Source organism: Trichomycterus rosablanca, chromosome 1 (genome assembly GCF_030014385.1).
Source record: "Trichomycterus rosablanca isolate fTriRos1 chromosome 1, fTriRos1.hap1, whole genome shotgun sequence".
In the NCBI taxonomy this organism is placed as follows: domain Eukaryota; kingdom Metazoa; phylum Chordata; class Actinopteri; order Siluriformes; family Trichomycteridae; genus Trichomycterus; species Trichomycterus rosablanca.
This window is the reverse complement of record NC_085988.1, coordinates 28,613,572-28,641,455: the sequence shown is the minus strand read 5'-3', so window position 1 is coordinate 28,641,455 and position 27,884 is coordinate 28,613,572. Positions and strand designations below refer to the sequence as shown.

At 39.7% G+C, this 27,884-nt stretch overlaps 1 protein-coding gene across 3 annotated transcripts in view; it reads right to left on the bottom strand.

Moving 5' to 3' along the window:
* Positions 1-27,884, bottom strand: part of mob2a (MOB kinase activator 2a) — a 95,590-nt gene that overhangs the window by 33,090 nt on the left and 34,616 nt on the right. For 2 of the 3 annotated variants that reach the window (XM_062990990.1, XM_062990988.1), the window contains exon 1: positions 17,386-17,733. The exons of the other annotated variant lie outside the window; for it this stretch is intronic. In XM_062990990.1, coding sequence (XP_062847060.1) covers positions 17,386-17,423 — 38 coding nt within the window. In that variant the 5' untranslated portion in view covers positions 17,424-17,733. Of the gene's footprint in view, positions 1-17,385; positions 17,734-27,884 lie in introns of those variants that run through there. 3 annotated transcript variants of the gene reach the window in all.

Sequence of the window (27,884 nt, the reverse complement as noted above, 5' to 3'; positions counted from 1 at the left end):
GATTGCTAACACCCTGAAACTGAGCTACAGCATGGTGGCCAAGGTCATACAGCGGTTTTCCAGGACAGGTTCCACTCGGAACAGGCTTCGCCAGGGTCGACCAAAGAAGTTGAGTCCACGTGTTCGGTGTCATATCCAGAGGTTGGCTTTAAAAAATAGACACATGAGTGCTGCCAGCATTGCTGCAGAGGTTGAAGACGTGGGAGGTCAGCCTGTCAGTGCTCAGACCATACGCCGCACACTGCATCAACTCGGTCTGCATGGTCGTCATCCCAGAAGGAAGCTGAGGCACAAGAAAGCCCGCAAACAGTTTGCTGAAGACAAGCAGTCCAAGAACATGGATTACTGGAATGCCCTGTGGTCTGATGAGACCAAGATAAACTTGTTTGGATCAGATGGTGTCCAGCATGTGTGGCGGCACCCTGGTGAGAAGTACCAAGACAACTGTATCTTGCCTACAGTCAAGCATGGTGGTGGTAGCATCATGGTCTTGGGCTGCATGAGTGTTGCTGGCACTGGGGAGCTGCAGTTCATTGAGGGAAACATGAATTCCAACATGTACTGTGACATTCTGAAACAGAGCATGATCCCCTCCCTTCGAAAACTGGGCCTCATGGCAGTTTTCCAACAGGATAACGACCCCAAACACAACCTCCAAGATGACAACTGCTTTGCTGAGGAAGCTGAAGGTAAAGGTGATGGACTAAACCCAATTGAGCACCTGTGGCGCATCCTCAAGTGGAAGGTGGAGGAGTTCAAGGTGTCTAACATCCACCAGCTCCGTGATGTCATCATGGAGGAGTGGAAGAGGATTCCAGTAGCAACCTGTGCAGCTCTGGTGAATTCCATGCCCAGGAGGGTTAAGGCAGTGCTGGATAATAATGGTGGTCACACAAAATATTGACACTTTGGGCACAATTTGGACATGTTCACTGTGGGGTGTACTCACATATGTTGCCAGCCATTTAGACATTAATGGCTGTGTGTTGAGTTATTTTCAGAAGACAGTAAATCTACACTGCTATACAAGTTGTACACTGACTACTCTAAGTTATATCCAAGTTTCATGTCTATAGTGTTGTCCCATGAAAAGATATAATGAAATATTTGCAGAAATGTGAGGGGTGTACTCACTTTTGTGATACACTGTATGTTCCCAGTGGCTTTGGAGGAAAACAGCCCCACAATCACAAACTCTTTACCATACTTAGCAGTGGGCATCGAGTGTAGTCAGCCTTCTTTTTACACCAAACCCACCTTGAGTGTTTGTTGCCAAAAAGCTACATTTCCATTTCATCTTACCATAACATGGTTACAGTCTAAGCCCCTGTAGCTATGGTATTTGTAAATTCAAGTCAAAAAGGTGATTGATTTTTCCTTACAAAAGATCCAAATAATCTGTTGACATGAAGGTGGCAATGAAAAGATGCAATAAGTCCAACTATTATACTACTACTATAAAACTGTCACAGATACTTTAAATCCATTAACCAAGGACTTCATATCAAGACACCACGAGGCACAACACTCTCGAGCAAGAAGCACAGGAAAGGTCAACTGTAACATGACAGAAGAAATTTGAAGCCTGCAGAGTTCTGGGACACAGCTGAAGTGACAAAACCGGAACTATTTGGCAATATGGATCAGCAGTTTGTCTGGCGCACGAAAGGCAAGGCTTATGACCAGAAGAATACTCCTTCACCACGCGTGGAGGTGGATCAGTGATGATGTGGGGATGTTTTGTACTGTAAGTTGTCATAGAGTTACAAAAATACCAAGACATTCTGAGGAGGAATGTTATGCCTTCTGTAATGGCAGCACAAAAGCCATCAAACTTCAGTGTGCAAGAAGCTTTTGCATGAAAAGATGAAGATTCCACAAGAGAGGTGTCAGAAGCTTACTGAAATCAATTATTAGAGGTTATAAGGACAAAAGGGTGTTCCAAGTACTTAGGCTAGGAGTTGAATAATAACACACATGGACATTTGCCAAGACAATTAGATGCTGTTCCATATCAATTGTCACATCAAAACTGTCAAATTATGTTGTCACAATGACTTGCTTGCATCAGTAATTATTATTTTACTGTTTACTAAAGATTCTTATTATATATTTTGTAAACACACAATATGAATTAAGCCCTGTGTAACAGTTATTAATACAGTAAATATATTGGTGCACTGTCCACCTTAAAGTTTTGAAAAAATCTGGTCATCTGCCCTCAAACTAATATATTTAAAGTTACAATTAGTATTATTATTATTATTATACACATGTTGTTTTTGAATGCATATGGGTAGCAGGATATCTAAAAGCTTAAAAAGTCTAAATATTTTTGAGTACCTCACTGTTATTACCGTGACCTTGGTAAAATGGGCAGGACTGATTTCTGATGCTTCTTAGCAATGTGTGAAATGTTATTTTCTAAAACACAAAAGAGCAACAAGATATTGTGATAAGTTTCAAAAAGTAACGTCAGTGCTGGTGAAAACAGATTTTAAACACAAAGGAGCAAGAGTGTTGCTTGACACGGACATTAGGGCTGACAGACAAAAATTTCCACTGAAGTCAGACCAGGTCCCATGTTCACTCAAAAACAAACTTCATTTATTGTTAATTCACTACTTACTTGAGCTATAGCATTACAAATACAGCAAAATGGTAGCCATATTTCTTAAAACTTACTTTACACCCTTAAAAATACTGCCTAAATTCTGGAAGTGTTTATTTTTTAGTGATTTGAGCGCAACATTTATCACATCACTCACCAGGCTAAAGAGAAACACACTGTTTACTGATTGAACTACAGACAAGGAAAACATTTTCCACCTTCCAGTGACGTCAATAAAGTTAACAATTTGAGTCAGTACTATTTTTAGCAGACTTGCGTAGAAAACACCACTCTGTTAATGCCTAACATTCAGAGGGAGTCAGTATTGCTTTGTATAGTGTCTATTTCAGAAGTGAATTCCTTATTATGCAGTGTTTTTCTTACAATTGCATGTATTAGTACTTACACAATAACAATAGTAATAATAATAACAAAAGAAAACTTTCCAGTCGGTTGCTCCCATAACTATTAATGTGACCAAAATGAAAATATACAGTACAGTTGTCTATTTACCCCACATGAAATAGATCAGCAATAAGGTGCTTTAAATGCTTAGCATTTAGCATCATGTTTACTTTAATTATGTTGCATCAAAACTAAAAAGATAAAAATAAGTCACAATCCCCAAAAAAACTATTTTAATTTGAACTATACATTTAAATATGCAATTTATACATCAGCTTTTTTTTTTTTAAAGGAATACTCAAGCTAGGGAAGCCCATTAATGAAAACATTACTAAATGATCCTTATTATAGTTTTTAGCTACAGCTATACATAATTGTTATATAATATATTACATAATTATATAATACATAAAATATTATTCAACAAAAGTTGCTAATATAAAACATTCAATTTACATTATTTTAAAACATCCCACAATAAGCAGGTGAATTGATAACAAGTGAAGAAGGTATCATGATTGGGTGTAAAAAGAGGATTCAACAAAAGCTCAGTCTTGGTCATCTTGGCTCACCACTTGGTGTAAACTTTGCCAATTCTTTCACAATCAGTTCAAAAACAACATTTCTGAAGTCAAGTTTACAAATAAGTTAGGTCTTTCACCATCTACCATACCTATTGTATGTAAATAGATTCATGGAATCCTGAGAAATCTCAGCCTTTGTAGGGAAAGGTCTTTTGAATGTGCATGAACTTAGAAGGCACTGCATGAGAAGCAGAAACGATAGTGTTGTAACAAAAAAAAAATGCAGCCGGCTATTAAGTGCGTATCAGAAAGGAAGTGATATTCAGGGACATCCATGTTTGCTTCAGCAAAACAGTGCCAAGCTAAATTACGCATGTGTTGTAACTCATAGTAAGAGTCCAGCTGCTAGACTGAGCATCCTTTTTAAAAGTTATACTAACTATGACTTGTGTGTACTGATTAGTAAATACTTTGCAGTGTGTCACTATGTGATGAGACACATCCTGTATATTACACCTAAAACAGGTACAGAAAGCAGGAAGAATTTTGTAAAATGCACAACCAAAGAACTTTCATGGCAATCCTGTTCCAAAACCATGAACTTCTGAGAAGACTTTGGAAGAACTTTGGAGTGAGTCTATGGAATACTGTACCCATTTACTCAAAAAAGCATTTGTGAGATCAGGCATGTTAGACAAGAAAGCCTGGCTTGCAATCAACGCTCTGATTTATTGTAATCTACCTGTAGTGGAAAGTAAAACTACAATTGGAATAAAACCATTTAACTACCACAATCTGTCTTTCTCTCTTTCTGAAAAGTAGTCTGAAATATCTCTCCTATGCCACCCTGGAGCTCAGCTGGAAGTAGGCCATTGTAAAACCAGCCCTGAACTGCCTGCATTCCAGGAGGGGTTAGGCCTGCAAGCACCAACACGCTCTGCTGCCTGCTAACAAAACACACAAAACGAAAGTCAAAGAGGCAGCTGGATAGAATCTTCTCTTCAGATACAAGTTTAGCATGTTCATGTCTTATTTCAGATTTAATCTCACTCACAGATCTCACCTTTTTTTTTTTAAACGACAAGCCTGATCAAGTTGGGCCAAACTTTACCACCATGAATTGCATCCTCAAATACGTTTAATATACTTTTTTAACTAAGGCATTTTTGCCTATTAAAAATAAAATATGTACTTTTGTGATTGGAGCATTTCAGACAAACAGGAAAGAAGAAAGATAATGCTTGTTATGACTTGTTATGAGACCAAGCTACGTCGTACTCCCTGCACTCCTAAGATTTAAGGCACTGTCTGTGTGGCACGATGCTGCACCTGGTAGAGGTAAAGGTGTTTAGGGGCAAACATATCTCCATCATACCAAACAGTGTAATGTTATTGGTGAAACAGTGATGCAAAGCAGGCCTGAAATGCAGACAAAACATGAAGTTGACCAGACAAAACATGAAATATCCTGGGTCCATGCTCTGTCTGCAATAAAATTAAAGTACACTTTGTTTTTTCTCTTCAATTTGCATTTTCCATACTGTCCAAACTTCTTCTGATTTGGGGTAGTACTTCGTTTTTAATTTTATATTCTAATTAATACTTTCTTTACAGCACTTTGTTAGCAATGGTGTTATTAAGAGTATTGTTATTTTATCATTATATAATTAATAGTAATTAATAATTTATTACTTGATGTATAGGGCAGCTGTAGCCTAGTGGTTAAGGTACTGGTCCAGTTATCAGAAGGTTGCCGGTTCAAGCCTCACCACTGCCAGGTTGCCACTGTTGGGGCCTTAAACAAGGCCCTTAACCCTCAATTGCTTAGATTGTATACTGTGTCAACTATAAGTCTGCTAAATGCCGAAAAAGTAAATGTAAACAAAGCTAACCCACGCCCCCTCCGACACGTGGGCAGCAGCCATATGCATTTTAGGACAGTGATAGCTCAGTGGTTAAGGTACTGGACTAGTAATCAAAAGGTTGCTGGTTCAAGCCTCACCACCACCAAGTTGCCACTGTTGGGCCCCTGAGCAAGGCCCTTAACCCTCAATTGCTCAAAATTGTGTTGTTATAATTGTAAGTCGCTTTGGATAAAAGCGTCTGCTAAATGCTGAAAATGTACACGTAAATGTTGTCTTTTATGATGCCAATCAAGAGCATTTAATAGTAACAACACTAACAGGACTCAATTTGACCCATACTTACTCTTTTCTGTTCTTCCCTTTCCTGCACTCTCTTTTCCTCCCCATACCTCTTTGTCTGTTAACAATTTTATCTTTCTATCTCCTTACCATTCCTGATTAGAATTTCAGGTTACATAAAGAGCTATTTTGATCTTTTAGACAGTCCATCCCATCTTCTTTGTATTGTCACCTGAGCTCAAGCATACATGCATTTTTGAATGTTTGCTATTTTCTGTTCTGTCCCCTTTTCCTCTCTTTTCTTCAAGCACCTAACCATACAGTCTGCCTTTACAAACAATTGTGGAAAAAATGGGTTACAACAAGGTGGTTTGTGAAATGTCTTCCCTCTTAGGTATTCCACAATCAACAGTGAAAAGTGGAAGCATTTAGAAACTACAGTAGCTCAGCCTTCTCTGGCATAAACATCAGCACAAAAACAGTGTGGCAGGAGCTTCATGGGCAAGCAGCTGCATACAGCCCTTACATCATCAAGCACAATGCCAAAAGTCAGATGGATTGGTGTAAAACATGCTGCAGTCTGATACACAAGTCTGGAGTTGGTGAATGCTAGAAGACTGCTACTTGCCTGACTGCATTGTGCCAACTGTGCCAAGAAAGTTTGGGATAATAGGAGGAATAATGCTATGGAGTTGTTTTTCAGGGGTTGGCCTAGGCCCATTAGTTTCAGTGAAGGGAATTCTTAATGCATCAGCATACCAAGTCATTTTGGACAACTGTATGCTTCGAACTTTGTGGGAACAGTTTGGGGAAGACCCTTTTCTGTTCCAGCATGACTTTGCCCCAGTGTTTGAAGCACAGCCTATAAAGAAATGATGGGATGGGTTTGGTGTAGAAGAACTTAACCTTTGGGACAAACTAGAATGGAGACCGTGAGCTATGCCCTCTCGTCCACCATAAGTGTCTGACCTCAAACACACTACAAAACCTTGAAGAAAGTCTTTCCAAAAGATTAGACACTGTTAGAGCTGCACAGAGGGGACTCACTCCAAATTAATGCATATGGATTTAGACTGAGATGTTAAATGCCCCTGTAGGTGTGCAGGTGTCCCAATAGTTCTATCCATATCAAAATCCAAAAGGTCTTTTGTTACATTCAGTTTAAAGACTAAGATTTAAATATGTTTTAATCTTGCTTTTTGTGAGTAATATGCTTCTAAGATGTCATGATAACTTTGACTTTAGATTCTTGTGTTGATATTAACAGCAATGTTCTGTCTGTGTCAACACCAAGTCAATTACACATTAACAATTATCTAAATAACAAATACTAGTTTTAATTGGTTCCTTTTGCATCACAACACATACCCCACACACTTGTGTGTATCTAATTGGCTAATACCCCACAACACCGCTAGCTTCACTTGTATATTTACTCTACAGTAGTATTCGGATCAATAAACTAGAGAGCTGTCTGCACCTTTTCTGTGTGTCTTGTGTAATGGTGTAAATGGCTCTCTCCGAGCTCGTCAGAATCCATAAGAAGTTCCTCAGCAAAGAAACATCAGTGACCAAATTCCAAATCCTTTACAAAGACATTCAGTAAAAGTATAAGTACATTTACATTTTCGGGATTTAGCAGATGCTTTTATCCAAAGCGACTTACAGTACTGTGACAGTATATTGTCTAAGCAATTGAGGGTTATGGGTAGGGTTGCCAACCATCCCTTATTTGGAAACTAAACGTCGTGTTCCATATTGAACTGATGCGGGACGTGCTTTGTTCCGTATTTCTATCAATGGGAGAGAAATGCTGCATATTAGACTGAGACAGGGCGATATGTATGAGACAGAAAAAATCTGCTGCTACCGTGGGGATTAGAAAGTGTTTGGTTATTATTTTAAGCAGTGATCACCGTGTGTGCATATCAGCATTACAACCTGTTTCTTACTCCGCTGTTTAAGTAGCACAGTGGGCAGAGCGAAATGCGCATATTTCTCCGCCCTAGGTTCGAATCCGGCTTAGGGCGAAACTAAAGTAACACAAGCAGGGCCGGTGCTATGGGGGCGCCCCACACATGTCAGTGTGAAGATGGATTATGTAAAAATGTTGTTATGTCTGTTGTTAAGTAAAAAAAGATGTTACATGATGTTCTTTATGTTGTTTTGCCTAAAATATGGTTTTGATTTATTATTATAAAAAATGAAAATAATAAATGTTAAACAGCCTAAATAAAACATTTTGATAATGTTCCTATGACTGTGTAAGACCCGTTATATTTTTTAATAGGTGCAACCCTAACCGCCTACCCCCCGCTCCTGCTCAGGTAAACACCCGCCATCCCACCCCCCACCCTATGCCTTCCGCCAACCCGCCAGCCCAGGGTGTTCCTTATTTCCAGTTCTGAAAGTTGGCAACCCTAGATAAGGGCCTTGCTCAAGGGCCCAACAGTGGCAACCTGCCAGTGGTGGGGCTTGAACCAGCTACCTTTCGATTATTAAATCCAGTACCTTAACCGCTAGGCTACAACTGCCCTGTGCCCATATAAGTGAAAAACATATTGGCAAAATCTTTGCTAGGTCTTGCAGAAAGGTCTCACACACACACACACACACACACACACACACACACACACACACACACACACACACACACACACACACACACACACACACACACACACACACACACACACACACTATGAATACGTGCTAGTTTTCATGAGCTGTCAAAATAAGACATGCTAAGCCAATGCACACAGAAAAACTGCTTTGATATTTGGTTTGGATTAAAGAGTATTTGCCTTCACTTGATTTAACTATCTAAATGCTGAATTTATTACATTTACTGGAATGAAACTGTATTATATTTTAATGAAAAAAATAATAAGTAGCCCACTATTAAATGTGTGTTTTGTTACACCCGTAGAGAATTCTATACAGTTTAGCATACGTTAGCAAAAAGACCACTGTAACTATTTGGCACTTAATTGCCAGATAGGCTAGCATGGACCTCTGCTGCACAATAAAACATCATACTAATTCTAAACTTGCAACTACACAGAAGGGTTTTATAATTGTTTAATAAAGTGAACTTGTTTATTTCCCCCACATATCTTAAAAAGTATTAGTAGGTATGATTTTGAAAACCACCCGAATCGTGGTGCAGCAGCGTAAATATAAAAGCCATGCTGCCTCCTAGTGGTTATCTAGCAAATCCCTGACATGAGTGAACAGAACTCTTAAAATAATGCATTTAAATACAATTTCTATCAACCCAATACACATTTACTATAAATATTCAGTCACACTTGATGCTAGTACACAGTGCAATGCTGCTAATTTGTCAGTATTCATTTTCAGGTTTACAGTAAATAGTGGTTAAAGAGAAACATTCTTCCTCTATTAGGTATTGTTCAGTTAAAAAAGCAAGTCCACTTCTGCTGCATGTCTCATGTCGGTGGTAAAAGGAAGGACAGAGGAGGACTGTGAGTGAAAAAGGTTAACTGACTCCAGAACTGATCACAATGTGCCATGAATAAACAAACCCGAGAGTGGAGGAGAAACAGAAGGCAAGAAAACCCAGCTAACGGTGGCAAAGAGCCATAAAAATAATAAACTGCATCAAACCTCGGAACCTGTGGAAGGATTTATAACAAGGCTGTTCAACTTTATACAAATGCTTGACAACAGACAGTAAACATTGTACCCATTAAAATACATCCCTCAAAAATGAATAAATACATAAATAAATACAGACATAGTGAAATAAATAAAAAGAAACCTAAGAATGATTTAGTATCCACTTTGGTTGTCGCTCCAAGCACATGTATTCTGTCATCAAATAAATGTAGTACAATAGCAATTAGGGCTGGGTATCGCCACTAATTTCCTGGATCGATTCGATTCCGATTCACAAGGTCCCGATTCGATTCGATCTTCGATTTGATTTTCGATTAAATTTCGATTCAACACATTTAGGCATATTTGAGTTACATTAACAGGTTTTGTTTAAATATGTAAAGATGTTCAGAGAACGAATGTGATATTTGTACAAAAAAACACTCATTATTAAAAATATTTGTGTATTTTGTTTACATAAATAATCCAAAACAGAAAACAGTAACATTCATTTTTTATTATTATTTTATATGTCTGACACGCTACAACATTGTAAATGTAATGTAAACATACACCTGGCTGTTGAACAGCTTATGCCAAGTTTACACTACACTAAACTCTTGATTAACACCTGGTCGCCGTAATATTCACACTACACGACTGATCGGCGATGGGGGGTTTTACACTACACCATCTATCACCAACTGGAATCACAGGCGAGCTTCTCTGGTCTCCGTCACGAAAACACACGTGAGAAGTGATGAAAGGTTTAATGATACCACGTCCAAACATGCACATCAACAAGTAGCGATAGATGAAAGTTTGTGTGCTGATGAAATAAATTAATCTGAGTGGATTTGGCAACACGAGCAGCATGGCTTGTTCTATAGTGAGTTGGAGGTTAATAAATATTTTGTTTTGTAGAGAACGATCAGGTAAGAAATACTGTAAAACTTGCGTGTGCTGATGTATTCTGATAGAAACTATATTGCGCTCCACCACCTGTTTCCAACCTCTCCCCTGTGTTTCCCCTCGCTGTTTCTCACATTGATTGAGAGCCGAGTTTTGATCGCAGAGCGAACACCGAGTTCCTCCCGAATCCAGCACCGACCCATCGCCGAGCGAAAATCAGTGCAAAAAGTTGTGTAGTGGTCATAACTTGAGCTTCTGCCATGCTATACTGATGTGCAGGTCAGATCTCGTTGCATGAAAAAACACTGGCTGGTCACGCGAAATTAAAGGGGGTAACAGATTTCCGTGTGCACCGTAAAAATGGGCGTATTTAAAAGATCGATCTCGCGTTTATATGAATCGATATCGGATCGTTCAAATAAAGATCGATTCGAATCGAAAAATCGATTTTATAAACCCACCCCTAATAGCAATCTATATTAGTTTATCTTTGCTTGTTCATGCCCTGCTGATTTGAACTTTGTAGCATGTCTTAAATTTCTTTTTTTTTTATTTTTGCAAGAATGTGCACACCCTCTTATAACTGGGAATGTGGCTGTTTTCAGAATGAACCAATCACATAAGTAGTCAGTGATGCCTGCCATCAATTAAAGTGACTGATTAACCACATAAAAGTTTAACTTAGTTGCATCTTAGCGATCAGTCAGGAAAAGGGGAAAAATTCAAGGTATTACATATACCATAGATCACAGAGAAGACGGTCATCAACAAGTGAACAAAATATAGCACAGTTGGACATCTCTCTAAAATCGATAAAGAACAAAAACTGGTCTGGGTCACTGCCAAGAGGTCTACAAAACACTAAAGGAGCTTGTAAGTCGCAAGGTGGGTTGTCCTACGATGTATTCTAGTGCCATTGGACCAGCGACCTTCTTCTACTGCTTAGTTTTGATGCCTGCATGCCCATTATAGGTGCTTTCGACGGTGCGTATGAGTTAACATGGGCACTTGGATTGGTCTGCAACTATGCAGCCCCATACACAGAAGGGTTGAATAAATTGTGTGTTGTGACACCTTTATTGCAGCATCAGTTTTATTTGCAATTGAAGCAACAGTAGTTTTTCTGGTCCATACCAGATGCCATAGACTTTATGTCCTCTGGTATCAGTAAGTCTTGGCCACCCAACTACATGTCTACGGTTCATGGCTTGTCTCTTCACAGGTTGCTGTCAATTAAAAAGATAATTTAACCCAATTGCCAGGTCATAATAATTTGGCCCTTAAAGTCAATCAGTTCCTTATGTCAGGCCATATCTGCTGCATTAATCACTACAATAACATACTATACTATGGTGAAATACAATCAGCCATGACCGTATCATGCGTCAATGTTACAAAAAGGCATTGCCAACCACATTTTAAGTGTAAAACTCGATAAGTCTCCAAGTACATTTTTACATTAAAGTGAAAATAAATATCATGTCGTGATATTATGCGGTGCCACTCAGACTAGGATTTTTGCATTACAATGATTAAAAAAACAATAAAAACTAAATATATGACCAAAATGGAGTCATCCTGTGCTCACATTTCCATTAAATGACTAGAAAATTTTAAATACATGTAATTAATTCTGATCACTCCCACTTCAATCTGGACTTAACAGGTTGCTCTGTGTGTTTGGCAAACACATTCCCTTATATAAACATGCTTATTCCACTGCTGCAGAGGAGGACTCAAGCAGTCATCTATAATATTAGAAATCTTGCCTGAAGTGTCAAAACCTGCTTGAAGAACATGAAGGCATATCAACAATAAAACCATGAAAACAACTAATCTCACGATTTCATTACCAGGACTCTTCTGGCCTCTTGTGTGTAAAACTCTTATGAAAAACATGTCACTATTATTGGAGGGCAGCATCAGAAGCATGCCTCAGGATTGGCTGCTAAAACCATAGAAGCAACCTGGCTCAAATGAAGCTTGTGGAAACAGAGCCACTAGGAAACAGTACACCAGAGAATCTCAATCTTAGTAGTTCCAGGATCCCCAGGGTCAAAAGTCCATGACAACATATTACGTTATACACCCTGATCCCAATGAGGCAAAACTAAAATCAACATAACTACCACCCACTGTAAACAGATAATACGAATATTTGATAAAACAGAAGATCTGTTGAAAGAATATGACTTCCAAGAGCACTTTGACCTTGACATGTTCAAGTTCTGGCCCAATTACAGGCTGGGAAAGAGGATGCTAACTGCACCAAAAGTGTAAGCAAATGCAAACAAAAAAGCAGAACGCAATGCTGTATTCTACACTTCCCATGTCCTACAAAGAAGAGTTGTCATGCACAGTAAAGTGTTTTTGCTACATGACCCATTCAGCAGCTAATCACCATTAGTTTATAATAAACTGAAGAAGTAAATACATGGAAAATGGGCAACTGAGCAAAATAGTGGCTTTTCCGTGCTGGGACTAAAGCAAAGCAAACCATTCTGACAATCAATAATAAATATAATAATAATATGATACGGTTTCTACACACAGACAACAGAATAAGTCCAAACCAATTGTGTTGTAAATTGTGTCCAATACTTTTTTTCCCCCCAATCCCTTATAAAGGCAGGAATAAATCTTGAACAGGGTTCTAATCTATTGTAGAACACTCCTTACTTACAAACACATATCGGGCGCTCAGGTGGCACAGTGGTAAAACACGCTAGCACGCCAGAGCTGACATCTCAAACTCAAGAGTTTGAATCTTAGCTCTGCTATCGGCAGGCTGGGCACCTACAGACAATGACTGTCTCGTCCGTCAGAGTCTAATTCCGGAGGGGATATAGATTAGTTGTAGATTTAGACTAGCAGTTAAGGTACTGGACTACTAAGCAGAAGGTTGCTGGTTCAAACCCCACCACTGCCAGGTTGCCACTGTTGGGCCCGCGGGCAATGCCCTTAACACTAAATTGCTTATACTGTATAAGTTAAGTTTCTTTGAACAATCCATTCCTCATAACTGACGCAATTACGACCTCTGCTGGCTGATTGATGGCACCAGCACAGAGACGGGTGATAATGAAGAATGATAATGGAGATCTGTGCATGACTCCACATGTGCGAGACCGAGCCAGATATGAACTCGCCTCGTGCAGATGAAAAGATGCAGTCGGCTACTGCACACGTGTCAGAGAGGGCGTGTGGAAGTCAGCCACAGTAGTTAGGAAGTATAACAACAGTGAACCAATATGTTAGTAAACACTGCATCAATCAGGGAAAATGCTTTGTAATTAAGGGCAACCAATCCACCTACTATTACCAAGCAGAGAACAAAAACGCTTATAGAGAACACAATGTGACGGTGATGACCCTAGCATGTTTAAACCTTGTGTAGTTGCTGATGTTACTTACAGCAGGGAAGGACACCGAGTACACCTTTACCGAGCCGTGAGTGTTCTGTAGGAACATGCTTTAGTAAGCAACTCTGTACCCTTCACTGCATCTTTGCTTTAACAAGGAGTTTCCTAGTGGTATATATAGAAATGCTTGGCACTGCAAAAACAATTACTTTAAAATTACATGATCATAACACTCACATTCAAAGTCTGTAGCATACCCTATAATGGATAATTCAAACAAATAAAGAAGACACATCTATTTTTTCAGAGCAGCTGTATCCTGACTGGGCTGGAGTGAGGGGAGTTTTTCTCTCTGGTGCTGGGCACGGACTGAAAAGACTGACCTTGAGTTTTGACACTGGGTGACTGTGCAGTTCTGTTTGTGTTATATCAGGTCTGACCAACAGCATTGCAAAAGCAGAATAAAACAAATGCACACAAACCTGACAGTGAAGCAGTACTGAACACAACATGAGGATTATGCAACTTTTCCAGTTGAGAATGAAGCGCTGGAGAAAACAGATCATCCAGTAAGCAGCATTATCTCAGTACCAAAAATGTAATAGGTAACACCAATACCAGTAAAATCTGGATTTACGGTATCAAAAACTAACTGGACAACAACCTTTTTGGGCGTGTGCCCAATGCCCAATGCCGATCCCTGCTCTGATTGAGGAGAACGAAGCTAGCCCACACCCCCTCCGACACGTGGGCAGCAGCCGTATGCTTCTTATCACCTACACTTTGACGAGTGCAGTGCAGCTCAGCGTTGTGTACGGAGAGACACACCCTGAGAGCACTCTTTTCTCACCTCTGTGCAGGCGCCATCAATCAGCCAGCAGAGGTCGTAATTGCACCAGTCATGAGAGAGAGAGAGAGAGAGAGAGAGAGAGAGAGAGAGAGAGAGAGACCCCATCCGGCTTAGTCTCCCATCTGAACAACAGGCCAATCGTTGTTCATGTGGCCGCTCAGCCTTAGCCGGCAGGCAGAGGTGAGATTCGATACAATGTATTCGAGATCCAGCTCTGGTTTCAGTGTGTGTTTTCACCGCTGCGCCACCTGAGCGGCCTTCAGTCACAATTGTTAATTTGCTTTGGTTAAGTGTTGTAAATGTAAAGGGACAAGGCATAACACCCATTCTCCACCCCTTACCTACACCCTGCTTGGAATAGATTAAAGCAGTCAATCCAGCTTCTGCATGTTGTTGAGAGTTAAGTGGAAAAAAATAGGGTTCAGAAAGGAAATAGACATGGATACAGGGGGAAAACTTCTTAAAGACAGTGCCACAACCTGCTGTACCCTTATGCCACCAATAAAGCTATATTAACCACACAACTAAACAATGCATCAATTGACCAACATAAGTATTTCAAATTATTGTTAACCGTTAACCAGCCGTCATTAGCTGAGGGTTAACCATTTACTGAGAAGCTTAGAGCAGCCCATCAAAATGTAAAACACCTAAGAGTTTTATATTAACAAGGCTTTATGCTTTACTGATTAAAGCAGTGTGAAGTGGCACAACTGGCAGTAATATAGACCTGTAAGAAGAACTGTGTGCAGAACTAGTTCAGCACTCAGAATGTCAATAGTTCATTGCAAGGTATAATGTTTAAAGGTGCAGCTGGTATTTGATATTTTTTTTTTTACCATTAGTGTAATTATTAAAAGATGGTAAGCAGAGCTTTAGCTTTATACTGGAAATAGATTAGACTCACATTAGATCCACGTTTCATTTTATTTTAGTCAACTGCTTTATCCTGGTTAGCAGCACGTTCGGTTTCACCAGAAAACACTAAGCATAAAGCAGAAATACCCTGGACAGGTCACCAATGCATAGAAGGGCTTTGGCCGGCCACCACCCCTAAGCCTTGATTTACCACCTTTTCGAGTTTTCTCCATTTTTGGATAATGGCTCTCACTGTGGTTCGCCTATGTCAAAGCATTTTTTTCAACATTTGTATTTAAATCTTTTTAGAACATGACATCACATGCTGCTGTTTGAGTCCTTCTAGCCTGCTTTACATTGCCAGACTGTTTAGTAGTCATGTTTAGATTCAACCAGTCCTGCTGTAATCATGCATGTGTGTGGTTTGTGAAACTGAACCCAATTTTAGTAGTTAGGCAGGCAATTACTTTTTCACATGAGGCCAGGTAAGACTAAACAGCAATTGACTACTCATCAAAAAATCAAACAATGACTTTTAAAGGAGCCTTTTGTGTCTACTTGGGTTCTTTGTCTAATATAAAAAGTAGCACACTCAATTTTGTCTTCCGCTGCTGAGAGATACCAGATTGCATCCGAGGAGAGTACGTCGCTGTACACGCCTCTTCCAACACATGTACAGCCCTCCTCTTCTCACCCCTGCATTCTTAGTAGTTTCAGAAATCTCCTTAGATGTTTTCTCTGCTTGATGCACGCCAATAATTTGACCCTTCTGAAACAGATTAACATCTTTTCCATGACCACAGGATGTGTCTTTCGACATGGTTGTTTAACAAATGAGAAACTACTCACTGCATCAGTTACGGTTAAATAACTTGTTGCCAGCTGAAACATAATCACCCATGCAGTAATTATCCAATGAGAGGCTCTTACCTATTTGCTTAGTTAAATCCAGGTGGTGAAATTTTTTTGGCCAGGCAGTGTAAAATCATAATAATAATAATTTATCTTTATTTACATAGCACCTAAAAATCTAATTAAATGAAATTCTTGATTAAAATAAAATGGATAGATGAAAAGATACACTATAAATCAACAGGTCACTATAACATGTTTTAAATTGAGTAGAAATGTCTTGACTCTTCTAGTCATTTAGAATAAATAAAATCCTTCTGTGTTTTACCTTAGGAAATGACCACCACAAAAGATAGAATGGCAGAAACCAAACAACATGAAAAAGAGGTCCATGCACGTGACATAGCTGATGTTTCTTTGCCCCTTTATAAAGGCAGACTCAAAAACTTTAAGGCGTTACACCTAACTGACATATAACAGGTTTGCAAAATCATTAGGAAAGCCAAGACTTTGTTTAGAGTATCTCAAACAGGAAATGGTGTGAGCCGGTGCCAGTTTTGACAACCCCCCCCCTTTAATAAGAATGTTTAGACTAAAAGCAGCCGATTTCAGCCTACTGTTTGCATTTTTCCCTATTAACTGATTAAATATTAACTATTAACTCATGTGTGATGACAATACTTAACCAAGTCATTGACTTCCAGAGCAACAGCAATTCAAACAAACAAATAAGGGGCAAGAATGATTGGTGTCTGACGATTTTAATGACTCACAGATGTAACTACTTCACTTTGGCAGGCATCATCAAAAATCCTTGAGCTGAAGCAAGTAGTTATATATAGAAATATCCTGCAGTGGGCACAAAACCTCAACCACATGTAAAGTAAAAAAGCCCATTCATTTACTCTCCCTATATATGTATGCACATGCTTAAAATAATGTAACATTTGCCAACATTTAAACCTCAAGAAGCAGGACTGGTGTATCCTTAGCACAACACATGCCCTTGAGACTAGTGGCAGTACTGGATCAGAACACTCTGTTCGAGCCCTCAACTCCACAGAAAAGCCTTATCATGGCCTGCGGACAATAACACTGGCTCTCTGCCATGTAAACTGTAGTCTAATGTTAGCCTGCATCCTTAAATGTGCTCAAAATGACCACACAACCAACACCAAAGGAACCAGATGAAGATGGAACAACTAGGCTCAAAACAAATAAGAGATGAAGGAGGAAAATGGGATACCTATAAAAGAAGCAGTCACAACACACCAGAACCCCCATGCAGCTGTTGGTGCAGTCAGCGTAGGCTTAGTTCCAGAAAGTCCTATCCTGATTCACTTCCAGATGATAAAGACTTCAGGGCTTTGGCATAGCTGCGAGCAAAGTTCTGCAGCAATGTTCAAGTCGTGCCACTCTCACACAGCCAGGGAAAAGAACTGCGTTAGTGCTTGATGGTTTCCCCTTGGTGCGGCGCAGTCAGCAAACAAACAGCAGCCTCCGCAGTGGGCAAGCACAGCCAGTCCCGAACGATCACTTAGCACTTGTGTGTTTCACGCTATGCTCAGCCTTTCTTGCTACCTCCCTCTTCTGTGTTTTTCCTCCCCTACTGCTCTTTCTGAATCTGCCTTAATTCCTCATTTTCTCTCTTCAGGTTTCTGTGTGTATCTCTCAGCCTCCCTCCCTCGTATTTGCCGTGCCTCCTGCAACATCTCTCTCACTGGCTCTGAACCTTGAGGCGGGATCATTAGATTGGCAAAATCAGTTGCTGAAAACTGCTGAGCCATCATTGCTAAAAAGGCTTAGACTAGGCAGTTTTACAGACTCACTTATCGCTTTTGGTAAGGATTTTTAATTCCTGTCTATTAAGGGTTTACCCAAACATGCTGATTTTATCTGAGATTATTTCCTGAGATTACATTATTTGTCCTTTAACATACATTTTTTTCGTTTAAAACATTAAGGGCTATGTTTAATTATTGCAGTATTGACTTCAATTTACTGTTTTTCTGTGTCAAAATAATTAATGGTCTAAATTGAATGATTGCAGTTTTTTGATACTCACTGTATTCAGCCGCATGCATGGTGTCCTCTTAAGTGCCGTATCAGATTAGTAGTGTTAAATGTCTTTGTTTTGGTTCCCCCGCGAGACACGTTGGTTTTACAAATTTTACAAAACGTCCTGGATGAGTCTGTGTCATATACGCTAAAAAACTGCCAGACTGACGACATGTTTCCTGTCCGCATATGCAGCTGAACGCCATAATCGCGATCGGCTCTCGGGATCGGCTACATTTGAGAAATATCGGCCGATCGCCGATTGCATATTTTGATTAAACATCGGCCGATACCGATACATAGCCGATCGATCCTCCCATCTCTAATTTAAATATTTCAATTACACATCCAACTGGTTATTCAGAACATTTAGTATACTAGTCAACCTTATACAGCCGTTATTTGGGAAGCATATTTTGCCGATTTCTCAGATAATTGACCGTCATTGACCGATGGTTACTCCAATAACCCACAAACTTATAGTATCCCATAAAAAGAGAAAACACCTCAAAGTTTCATATCAACAAGTCACACATCATTAAACATGGCAGTGAAGTAGAGCATTAAGAGGAACATAATATGAGCAGAACCTGTTCAGCATTATGAATTTCTGATTGTGCAGCCTCGACTAATGCCAAGTTCACACTACAAGACTTTCCAAGTCGTCAGGTCGCTGTACAGTTTACACTACACAGCTGGATCTCATGTAATCAGGAGTCTTTCAAGGTATGGCTTTCACACTACACGACTGATTGGCGATAGGGGGTTTCACACTACACCATCTATCACCAACTGGAACACAGGCGAGCTTCTCTGGTCTTCCAAACTACGTTTTGTCATAAAAACAAATGCAAGAAGTGAAGAGGAGTTTAGTGAAGTGGATTTGGCAACGCGACCAGCAGGGATTGTTTTGTTCTGTAGCGAGTTGGAGGTTAATAAATATTTTTTTTGTAATGCAGTGTTGGTATTATGGTTTGGTGTGGACGATAAGTTCACAAATATCGTAATGCTTGTGTGTGTGTGCCCATGTATTCTGATACATCTGATTCTGATTCTGATACATTAACTATATTCTCCTCCTCACCACACTCATTGCCAGTCGCAACGGAATGATCCAGATATTCAACATGCTAGATATCTCCCCTCAGTCGCTGAGTGCTCAGCGAGCCGCTTGGATCGAGTTGTTGAGTAGTTGACATATAGCGATTGAGAGTCGAGTTTAGATCGCCGAAGGAACGCAGAGTTGGTCCCGAGCTGGCACATCTAGCGGCGACCAGTCGGCGAGCGAAAAATCAGGGCAAAAATCATGTAGTGTGAACTAGGCGTAATGCATCAAGCAAGCTTTACCACATGGTAACCGAAAAATAATAATAATAAGCAAAACAAACATGACCAGTTCCAACACAATTTTAAAATAATACAATGAGCAGGATTGGTGAACAAAATTAAAACAAACCACAAATCCTCTGCACTTGAATGAAAAGCTGCCCAGATCTTACTCAGTAAGTAACATCTTTAGAAAGCTTTTAAACCAGCAAGGTCTTACAAAAACAGTAGGTTCAAGGCAAGACCATCTAAGGTTATTATTCAATCACTCACATATATGGAAAATATAAAACAGTCAATCTACCTACTAAAAGAATATCAACGTGTAGACAAAACACACATGTTGAACACCACAGAGACTGTTACCATAACCACAGAATTGTACAACAGACCATGATGTCATAAGGCCCCACTGTGATGCTAATGTTAAAACATGGAACATGAACGGTTTATATATAGATCTCTAGAGTAACATTTTAGTGTTGAATACCAGCCGAAACTCCTCCAGTGATTTATTTCGAGTATAACAATTTTCCTGAGAACTACAACCACTATAGGAGTGGGATGTTTGATTCCTTTTTTATTTCTCAGTCTGAAGTACTCTTGCCTTGCATTCAGTTGGTATGGTTTATCTGCTTCATCAAACCCAGTTCAATCCAGTTTATAGCAATTAGCTAATGAGTTTAAACGGGTGTATTAAGAGCAGGATATCCTCCTAATGATTTAAGACGAGGTCATATATGACAAAGAGATGTACATACAGCTGTTTTTGGAGATTTATGGAAAACATCTGTATCACAAAGTCAAATGCAAAAAAGAAATCCATGGGTATTTGAAACAGTGTGGACATGCAAATATTCAACGTCATAATTTTTTAAGGATTTTAACACCTTGTTTTACACTTTGGTTACATTCGTGACAGGACAGATAGTTACAGGTTATACATGATTCATCAGTTCAAGTTCAATATCAAAAACAGTCACAGGTAATTTTGTATCTCCAATTCACCTCACTTGCATGTCTTTGAGCTGTGGGAGGAAACCCAAGGAAAGAACATGCAAACCCAGGAACTTCTCACTGTAAAGCGACAGTATTACCAGACAGTGCTACCAACCGAGCCACTGTGACATTATTTAATAAAAAATAGCTAAGCAATTTCTAAATGCTAACTAACCCATTAAACAGACCTTTCAGATCTCTTTGACAACACTCACATCTTATTCTTCTTCAAGTCCTATATTTAGTGGCTATTTAGTGGCTCCAAGCAGCCACTAAATTTCGATTTAACATGTTGACACTTATGTTCACTGGTTAATCATTTCCAAAATTGCTTATCAAGGTTTACTTTTATAGAAAGTGATGTTGACAGCTTCTTAACAGCATTTTTAATATACACTAGTTAATGCAAAAGTGATTTTTAAGCACATGCAGTAATGACACAAAAATCTAGCAAAAAGCCATGAGATACAGTACTGTACTACAGATATCGACACATCCAGTAAGTTGCTAGTAAGCATAAAGACTTAAAACATTTGAAATGTTACGGTTTTAACACTGAAATCATATAGTTAGATGGTTAGATAAGTGGACCAGTGTTGTCCTTTCCTTTTTCGCTAAATTTACTACAGGGGAGCAAAACATACACTTATTAATAACTATCAAATAAAAGCACCAGAAAAATTTTAACAGCAAATGCTCCCACTGTAGCATTAATGATGAATTAAAGGTAACAATAAGAATGTATATTTAAAATATGTTTCTTCTTTAACATCACAGTGGGAAAAAGTACAGTGTTTCCCAGCAGTTAAAGTTTGAAGATTAGTGCAATGACATCACTGTCTGGACAGCGGCATTTCTCTTTTATCTAAAGGTCCCTCATGATGAAGACTTTTCCACTGGGATACAGTTGAGTTTGCAGTCCAGCAGTGACTGGATTATTAAAACAGAAACCAGATGGTTTTGTATTACAATGCAGTATAGAATAAAAATAGGAACTCTACAATTATAATGGGCTCCTTTTCAAGCTTGGTTCCTCTTCAGTGTTCTATATCAAACAATCACCCATTTTTCTGTGCCACTGTCAACTTTGGCTTGTGTTTTTGGAGTATAGATCTCTGTAAATCTGTTTTGTGACTGTCTACTGTAAAAGCAATATACAAGCAAAACAAACTTTAAATTGTGTCGTGACAATATCAAAGGACATAAATGCAATAATGGTGTCATTTTGTTAAAACCCTGAAATTGAAAGATGCATGTACCATAGATAATAAGTATGCAATGGTTTGGATTGCTCTGGTCAAATTCTATGTATTGCTGAAAGTTAAAATAAGTTACAAGCTCTGCAGGAAACAGAGTATGCTATTTAAAAAAACACTTTTGCACATGCCACATTTGATCCTAAATTCAATGAATTTAAAGTAATTGTGTTTGTTAAACTGCAAAAGCTTGCTTTGTATATAATGTGTTCACTTATTTACCATACCAGATCAGACCTGTAGATTAGATTAATTATGCATGATAACATGAAGCTTTTTACATTTAGATTTTCAGCATTTAGCAGATGCTTTTATGCAAGGCGACTTACATTACAGTGACAGTATATAGGTTTAGGGCGTTGCTCAAGGGCCCAACAGTGGCAACCTGGCAGTGGTGGGGCTTGAACCAGTGACCTAATTACTAGTCTGGTACCTAGGCTACAACTGAAATTTTTAGATTTATTTTGCAGGTCTACAAAAATCCTACACCAAGTTGCCAGTTTATTGGTAACTCCAACTAAAATGCAAGTCACATTTATTCAGAGACATTAACACAAAATAGTCTTGCAATTAACTGCCCAACACAATTAAATGGTCAAAAAACTGATATTTCATGTTTGTTTTGAGACGTACATTCTATCTATCTATCTATCTATCTATCTATCTATCTATCTATCTATCTATCTATCTATCTATCTATCTATCTATCTATCTATCTATCTATCTATCTATCTATCTATCTATCTATCTATCTATCTATCTATCCACTGATCGGCCATAACATTAAAACCACCTCCTTGTTTCTACACTCACTGTCCATCTTATCAGCTCCACTTACCATATATGAGCACTTTGTAGTTCTACAATTACTGACTGTAGTCCATCTGTTTTTCTACATACATTTTTAGCCTTCTTTCACTCTGTTCTTTAATCGCCAGGACCCCCCAGCACCACCACAGAGTAGGTATTATTTAGGTGGTGAATCATTCTCAGCACTGCAGTGACAATGAGATGGTGGTGGTGTGTTAGTGTGTGTTGTGCTGGTATGAGTGGATCAGACACAGCAGCGCTGCTGGAGTTTTTAAATACTCACTGTCCACTCTATTACACACATCTACCTAGTTGCTTCACCTTGTAGATGTAAAGTCAGAGACGATCGCTGATCTATTGCTGCTGTTTGAGTTGGTCATCTTCTAGACCTTCATCAGTGGTCACAGGACGCTGCCACAGGGCGCTGTTGGCTGGATATATTTTTGGCTGTTGGACTATTCTCAATCCAGCAGTGACACTGAGGTGTTTAAATACACTCCATTAGCATTGCTGTGTCTTATCCACTCATACCAGCACAACACACACTAACACACCACCACCATGTCAGTGTCACTGCAGTGCTGAGAATGATCCACCACCCAAATAATACCTGCTCTGTAGTGGTCCTGGGAGAGTCCTGATCATTGAAAAACAGCATGAAAGGGGGCTAACAAAGCATGCAGAGAAACAGATGGTGTACAGTCAGTAATTGTAGAACTACAAAGTGCTAGTACTAGTGTACTATTTTTTTACTCTGAACTCAGATATTACAATGAGATTACATTTGGACATGGTGATGCATACATTATGTTCTATTAGCATCTCTACAGATCACTACTTATCATACACAGTGGATATAAAAAGTGTACACACCCTTGTTAAAATGCCAAGTTTAGTGATGTAAAAAAATGAGACCAAGATAAATCATTTCAGAACTTTTACCACCTTTAATGTGACCTATAACCTGTACATCTCAATTGCAAAACTAACTAAAATCTTTAGGGGGAAAAAGTAAAAAAATAAATAACTAAAATATTGTGGTTGCATAAGTGTGCACACCCTTAAACTAATACTTTGTTGAAGCACCTTTTGATGTTATTACAGCACTCAGTCTTTTTGGGTAGGAGCCTATCAGCATGGCGCATCTTGACTTAGCAATATTTGCCCACTCTTCTTTGCAAAAACGCTCCAAATCTGTCGGATTGCGGGGGCATCTCCTGTGTACAGCCCTCTTCAGATCACCCCACAGATTTTCAATCGGATTCAGATCTGGGCTCTGGCTGGGCCATTCCAAAACTTTAATCTTCTTCTGGTGAAGCCATTCTTTGGTTGATCTGGATGTATGCTTTGGGTCGTTGTCGTGCTGAAAAATGAAGTTCCTCTTCATCTTCAGCTTTCTAGCAGAAACCTGAAGGTTTTGTGCCAACATCATCTGGTATTTGGAACTGTTCATAATTCCCTCCACCTTGACTAAGGCCCCAGTACCAGCTGAAGAAAAACAGCCCCACAGCATGATGCTGCCACCACCATGCTTCACTGAGGGTATGGTGTTCATTTGGTGATGTGCAGTGTTGTTTTTGCACCAAACATGCCTTTTGGAATTATGGCCGAAAAGTTCAACCTTGGTTTCATCAGACCATAACACATTTTCCCACATGCTTTTAGGAGAGTTCAAATGCGTTTTTGCAAAATGTAGCCGGGCTTGGATGTTTTTCTTCGTAAGAAGAGGCTTCCGTCTTGCCACCCTACCCCATAGCCCAGACATATGACGAATACGGGGTATTGTTGTCACACGTAGTACACAGCCAGTACGAGCCAGAAATTCCTGCAACTCCTTTAATGTTGCTGTAGGCCTCTTGGTAGCCTCCCTGACCAGTTTTCTTCTTGTCTTTTCATCAATTTTGGAGGGACGTCCTGTTCTTGGCAATGTCACCGTTGTCCTATATTTTCTTCACTTGATGATGACTGTCTTCACTGTGTTTCATGGTATATCTAATGCCTTGGAATTTCTTTTGTACCCTTCTCCAGACTGATGCCTTTTGACAATGAGATCCCTCTGATGCTTTGGGAGCTCTCTGTGGACCATGGCTTTTGCTGTAAGATGCGACTAAGAAAATGTCAGGAAATGCCTACTAGAACAACTGAACTTATTTGGGGTTAATCAGAGGCACTTTAAATGATGGCAGGTGTCTACTGATTCCTATTTAACATGAGTTTGAATGTGATTGGTTCATTCTGAACACAACCACACACCCCAGTTATAAGAGGGTGTGCACACTGATGCAACCACATTATTTTATTTTTTTATTTTTTACTTCTTCCCCCTAAAGATTTTAGTTAGTTTTGCAATTGAGATGTACAGGTTATAGGTCACATTAATTAAAGGTGGAAAAAGTTCTGAAATGATTTATCTTGGTCTCATTTTTTTACATCACTAAACCTGGCATTTTAACAGGGGTGTGTACACTTTTTATATCCACTGTACAGATCTGCATTAGGGACCAGTTTTTAAAAGCCTATAATTAAAAAGGCACCAAAAGAAACAAAAAGAGGAAATAATAAAATGAGAGGAGTCATTGAGGAGAACGTGTGACTTGTGTTCTAATGATCAGACTATGACTAGTCTGTATGTCACCGGCGTTTAAAGAGAAATGGAAAAATTTGAGAGAAGCATTGTGGATGGGAGGATGCTTAGTGCTCGTTTCTTTATTTAATCCTATTTTTTATGATCACTAAGACTAGCAACCCGGACACGTGTTCATGCAACATATGCAATAAACTAATGAATCTGATACAGATAATGATGGATCTACTAATAATTAGAATTGTTCTTATAAAAAAATAATTGAAAACGTCCTTGATGACTCGATAAAATGTATACACCTAACAAACGCTGTCGCTATTAACTTCAGTTATTTAATTGATTATACAAAATGAAGAGAAGCATATGGCTGCAGAATCCAGTGATCGGATATACACGCATGAGTAAACGCAGAGCAGCTTACCTATGTAAAGTGTAGGAACCGTTCCGTTTAAACCTCATGCTGTGCAGCAGTGTAGCTAATGTTCTTAGCGGTTTGTTTCTCTCCTTGTTTCTTCTCTCAGACCCAGAGAGTTCTTCTTGCTTCGCGGAAAAGACAAAGAACAGCCCGGCTTTGTGGAGCCTCTTTTCCATGTGTGGATCCGAGCCCGCCTTCACTGATAGCAGGGCTTCCGCAGGGCAGGGTTACCGAGCCCAAGGGAAATTGCGCGCTTATTAGGACGGTAACAAAAACACAAGGTTTCGTCCCAAACCGCATCGAAGCCCACTACTAACTCATACTAAGTAGTGCTTAACAATTGTACCAACAATGCTGCTCCTGGAGATATAACAGGAACCTGGCGTGTTTGCACCAAAAATGTCCAGAACTCATTACAGACTTTATCACAGACTGGACTGAATACAGTGGCGGCTTCTGCCAAATCTCTCAGGGGGGGCATTTGTTGCGATGATGGCCAAGGTGACCCGTTCAATGGGTAAATTAAAGCTTAAATAATTAACGTCTTAAGTCATCTGTCAGTTCGCCCTCACAAATAACTTTGAACATGGAGAGAGACCAGCTTTACCATTAATCATAAAATTAAGTAAAGCCTTCACACTAACAATTTAATTCAGTCTTCATCAGATAGCATTTTATTTTAGGTGCAGCAGATCCAGAATAAAGAGGCATCGGGGCTGATGTGCAATGAATAAAGAAGTACGATTAAACAATTGGGGAGATACAATAAGTGCAATCACAATTCACAATTTAAAAATTACATTACTTACTTGTAATTTACTTGTAACTTATATGATTTTCCCCCCTTTGTAGATACTTGCTTAATGTTTAAATTTGGTCTGGATGGCCCTAATTCTTAAATTGCTAATTTATCCTGATTACACGATGGAGTTGCTCCGAACTGAGGTAATGGTAGTCATGGTGACGAGATCGTGACGCCAGGTTACGTGTGACGCAAGCACGTAAGTGCGAGCCCTCCCGGAACCCATTCAGATTGTATTGAAGCGCCTGCAGTTCGAAAAAAAGAGCCTTAACAGACTGAAATCTCCCCAAAAGGGGCGGTACTGTATGGAACACAACTTGACGCTGATGGACTACAATATTCAGAGGCAAGACAGACTGTCCAGAACAGTAACAGCTGTGATAGAAAAATTTCTTCCCTTTCATCCTTTGGTGGTGCGTCGCCCGATCACCCTAAGGAACGAGCCGCCCCTGACTGAATAATAAACTTCATTTGTATGTTGATTATTTTTGCTAATTGTAACTTTTAGTTAAATTAATTTTTCTTATTTAGAGCGTGTGTTTTTGGTCTGTCAGTCCTGGATTCTGTAAAGTTGCTTTGAAACAATGGGTGCGTCCGAAATCGCATACTTTAAAAGAAAAATTTCCTCCCTTTTGTGCGTCCGATTGCCCAATTTGCATCACGCATTCTCTCTGCCTCTGCCGATCCCTGTCCTGACCGAGGAGATCGAAGCTAACCCACATCTCCTCCGACACGTGAGCAGCAAGCCGTATGCATCTTGCCACCCACACATTGACGAGTGTTGCGCCACCTAGCATTGCGTGCGGAGAGACACACCCTAAGAGCACTCCTTCATCTCCATGTAGGCGCCTCTAATCAGCCAGCAGAGGACATAACCGCACCATTCTGACAAAGAGAGACCCACTTCCGACCTTTGTCCTGCCCATCTGAACAACAGCCAATCGTTGTTCATATAGCCGCTCAGCCTCGGCCGGTAAGGCAGAGCTGGATTCGATACGACGTACTCGAGATCCAGCTCCGGTTGAAGCATGTGTTTTTACCGCTGCGCCACCTGAGCGGCATACTTTTTAAAAATATTTTTCTTTATGCATTTTCTCCCCTTTTTCTCCCTTTTAGTGCGTCCAATTGCCCGATTGCGTCATGCTTCCTCTCCACCAATGCTGATCCCTGCTCTGATTGAAGAGAACGAAGCTAACCCACACCCCCTCCGACACGTGGGCAGCATGCCGTATGCATCGTATCACCTACACTTTCATGAGTGCAGTGCAGTTCAGCACTGTGTACGGAGACACACCCTGAAAGCACTCTTTTCTCATCTCTGTGCAAGCGCCATCAATCAGCCAGCAGAGGTCGTAATTGCATTAATTATGAGAGAGAGACCCTATCCGGCTTAATCCCACCCATATCTGAACAATCGTTATTCAGATATGATGTATTCGAGATCCCAGCTCTGGTTCCAGCGTGTGTTTTTACCGCTGCACCACCTGAGCGGCCT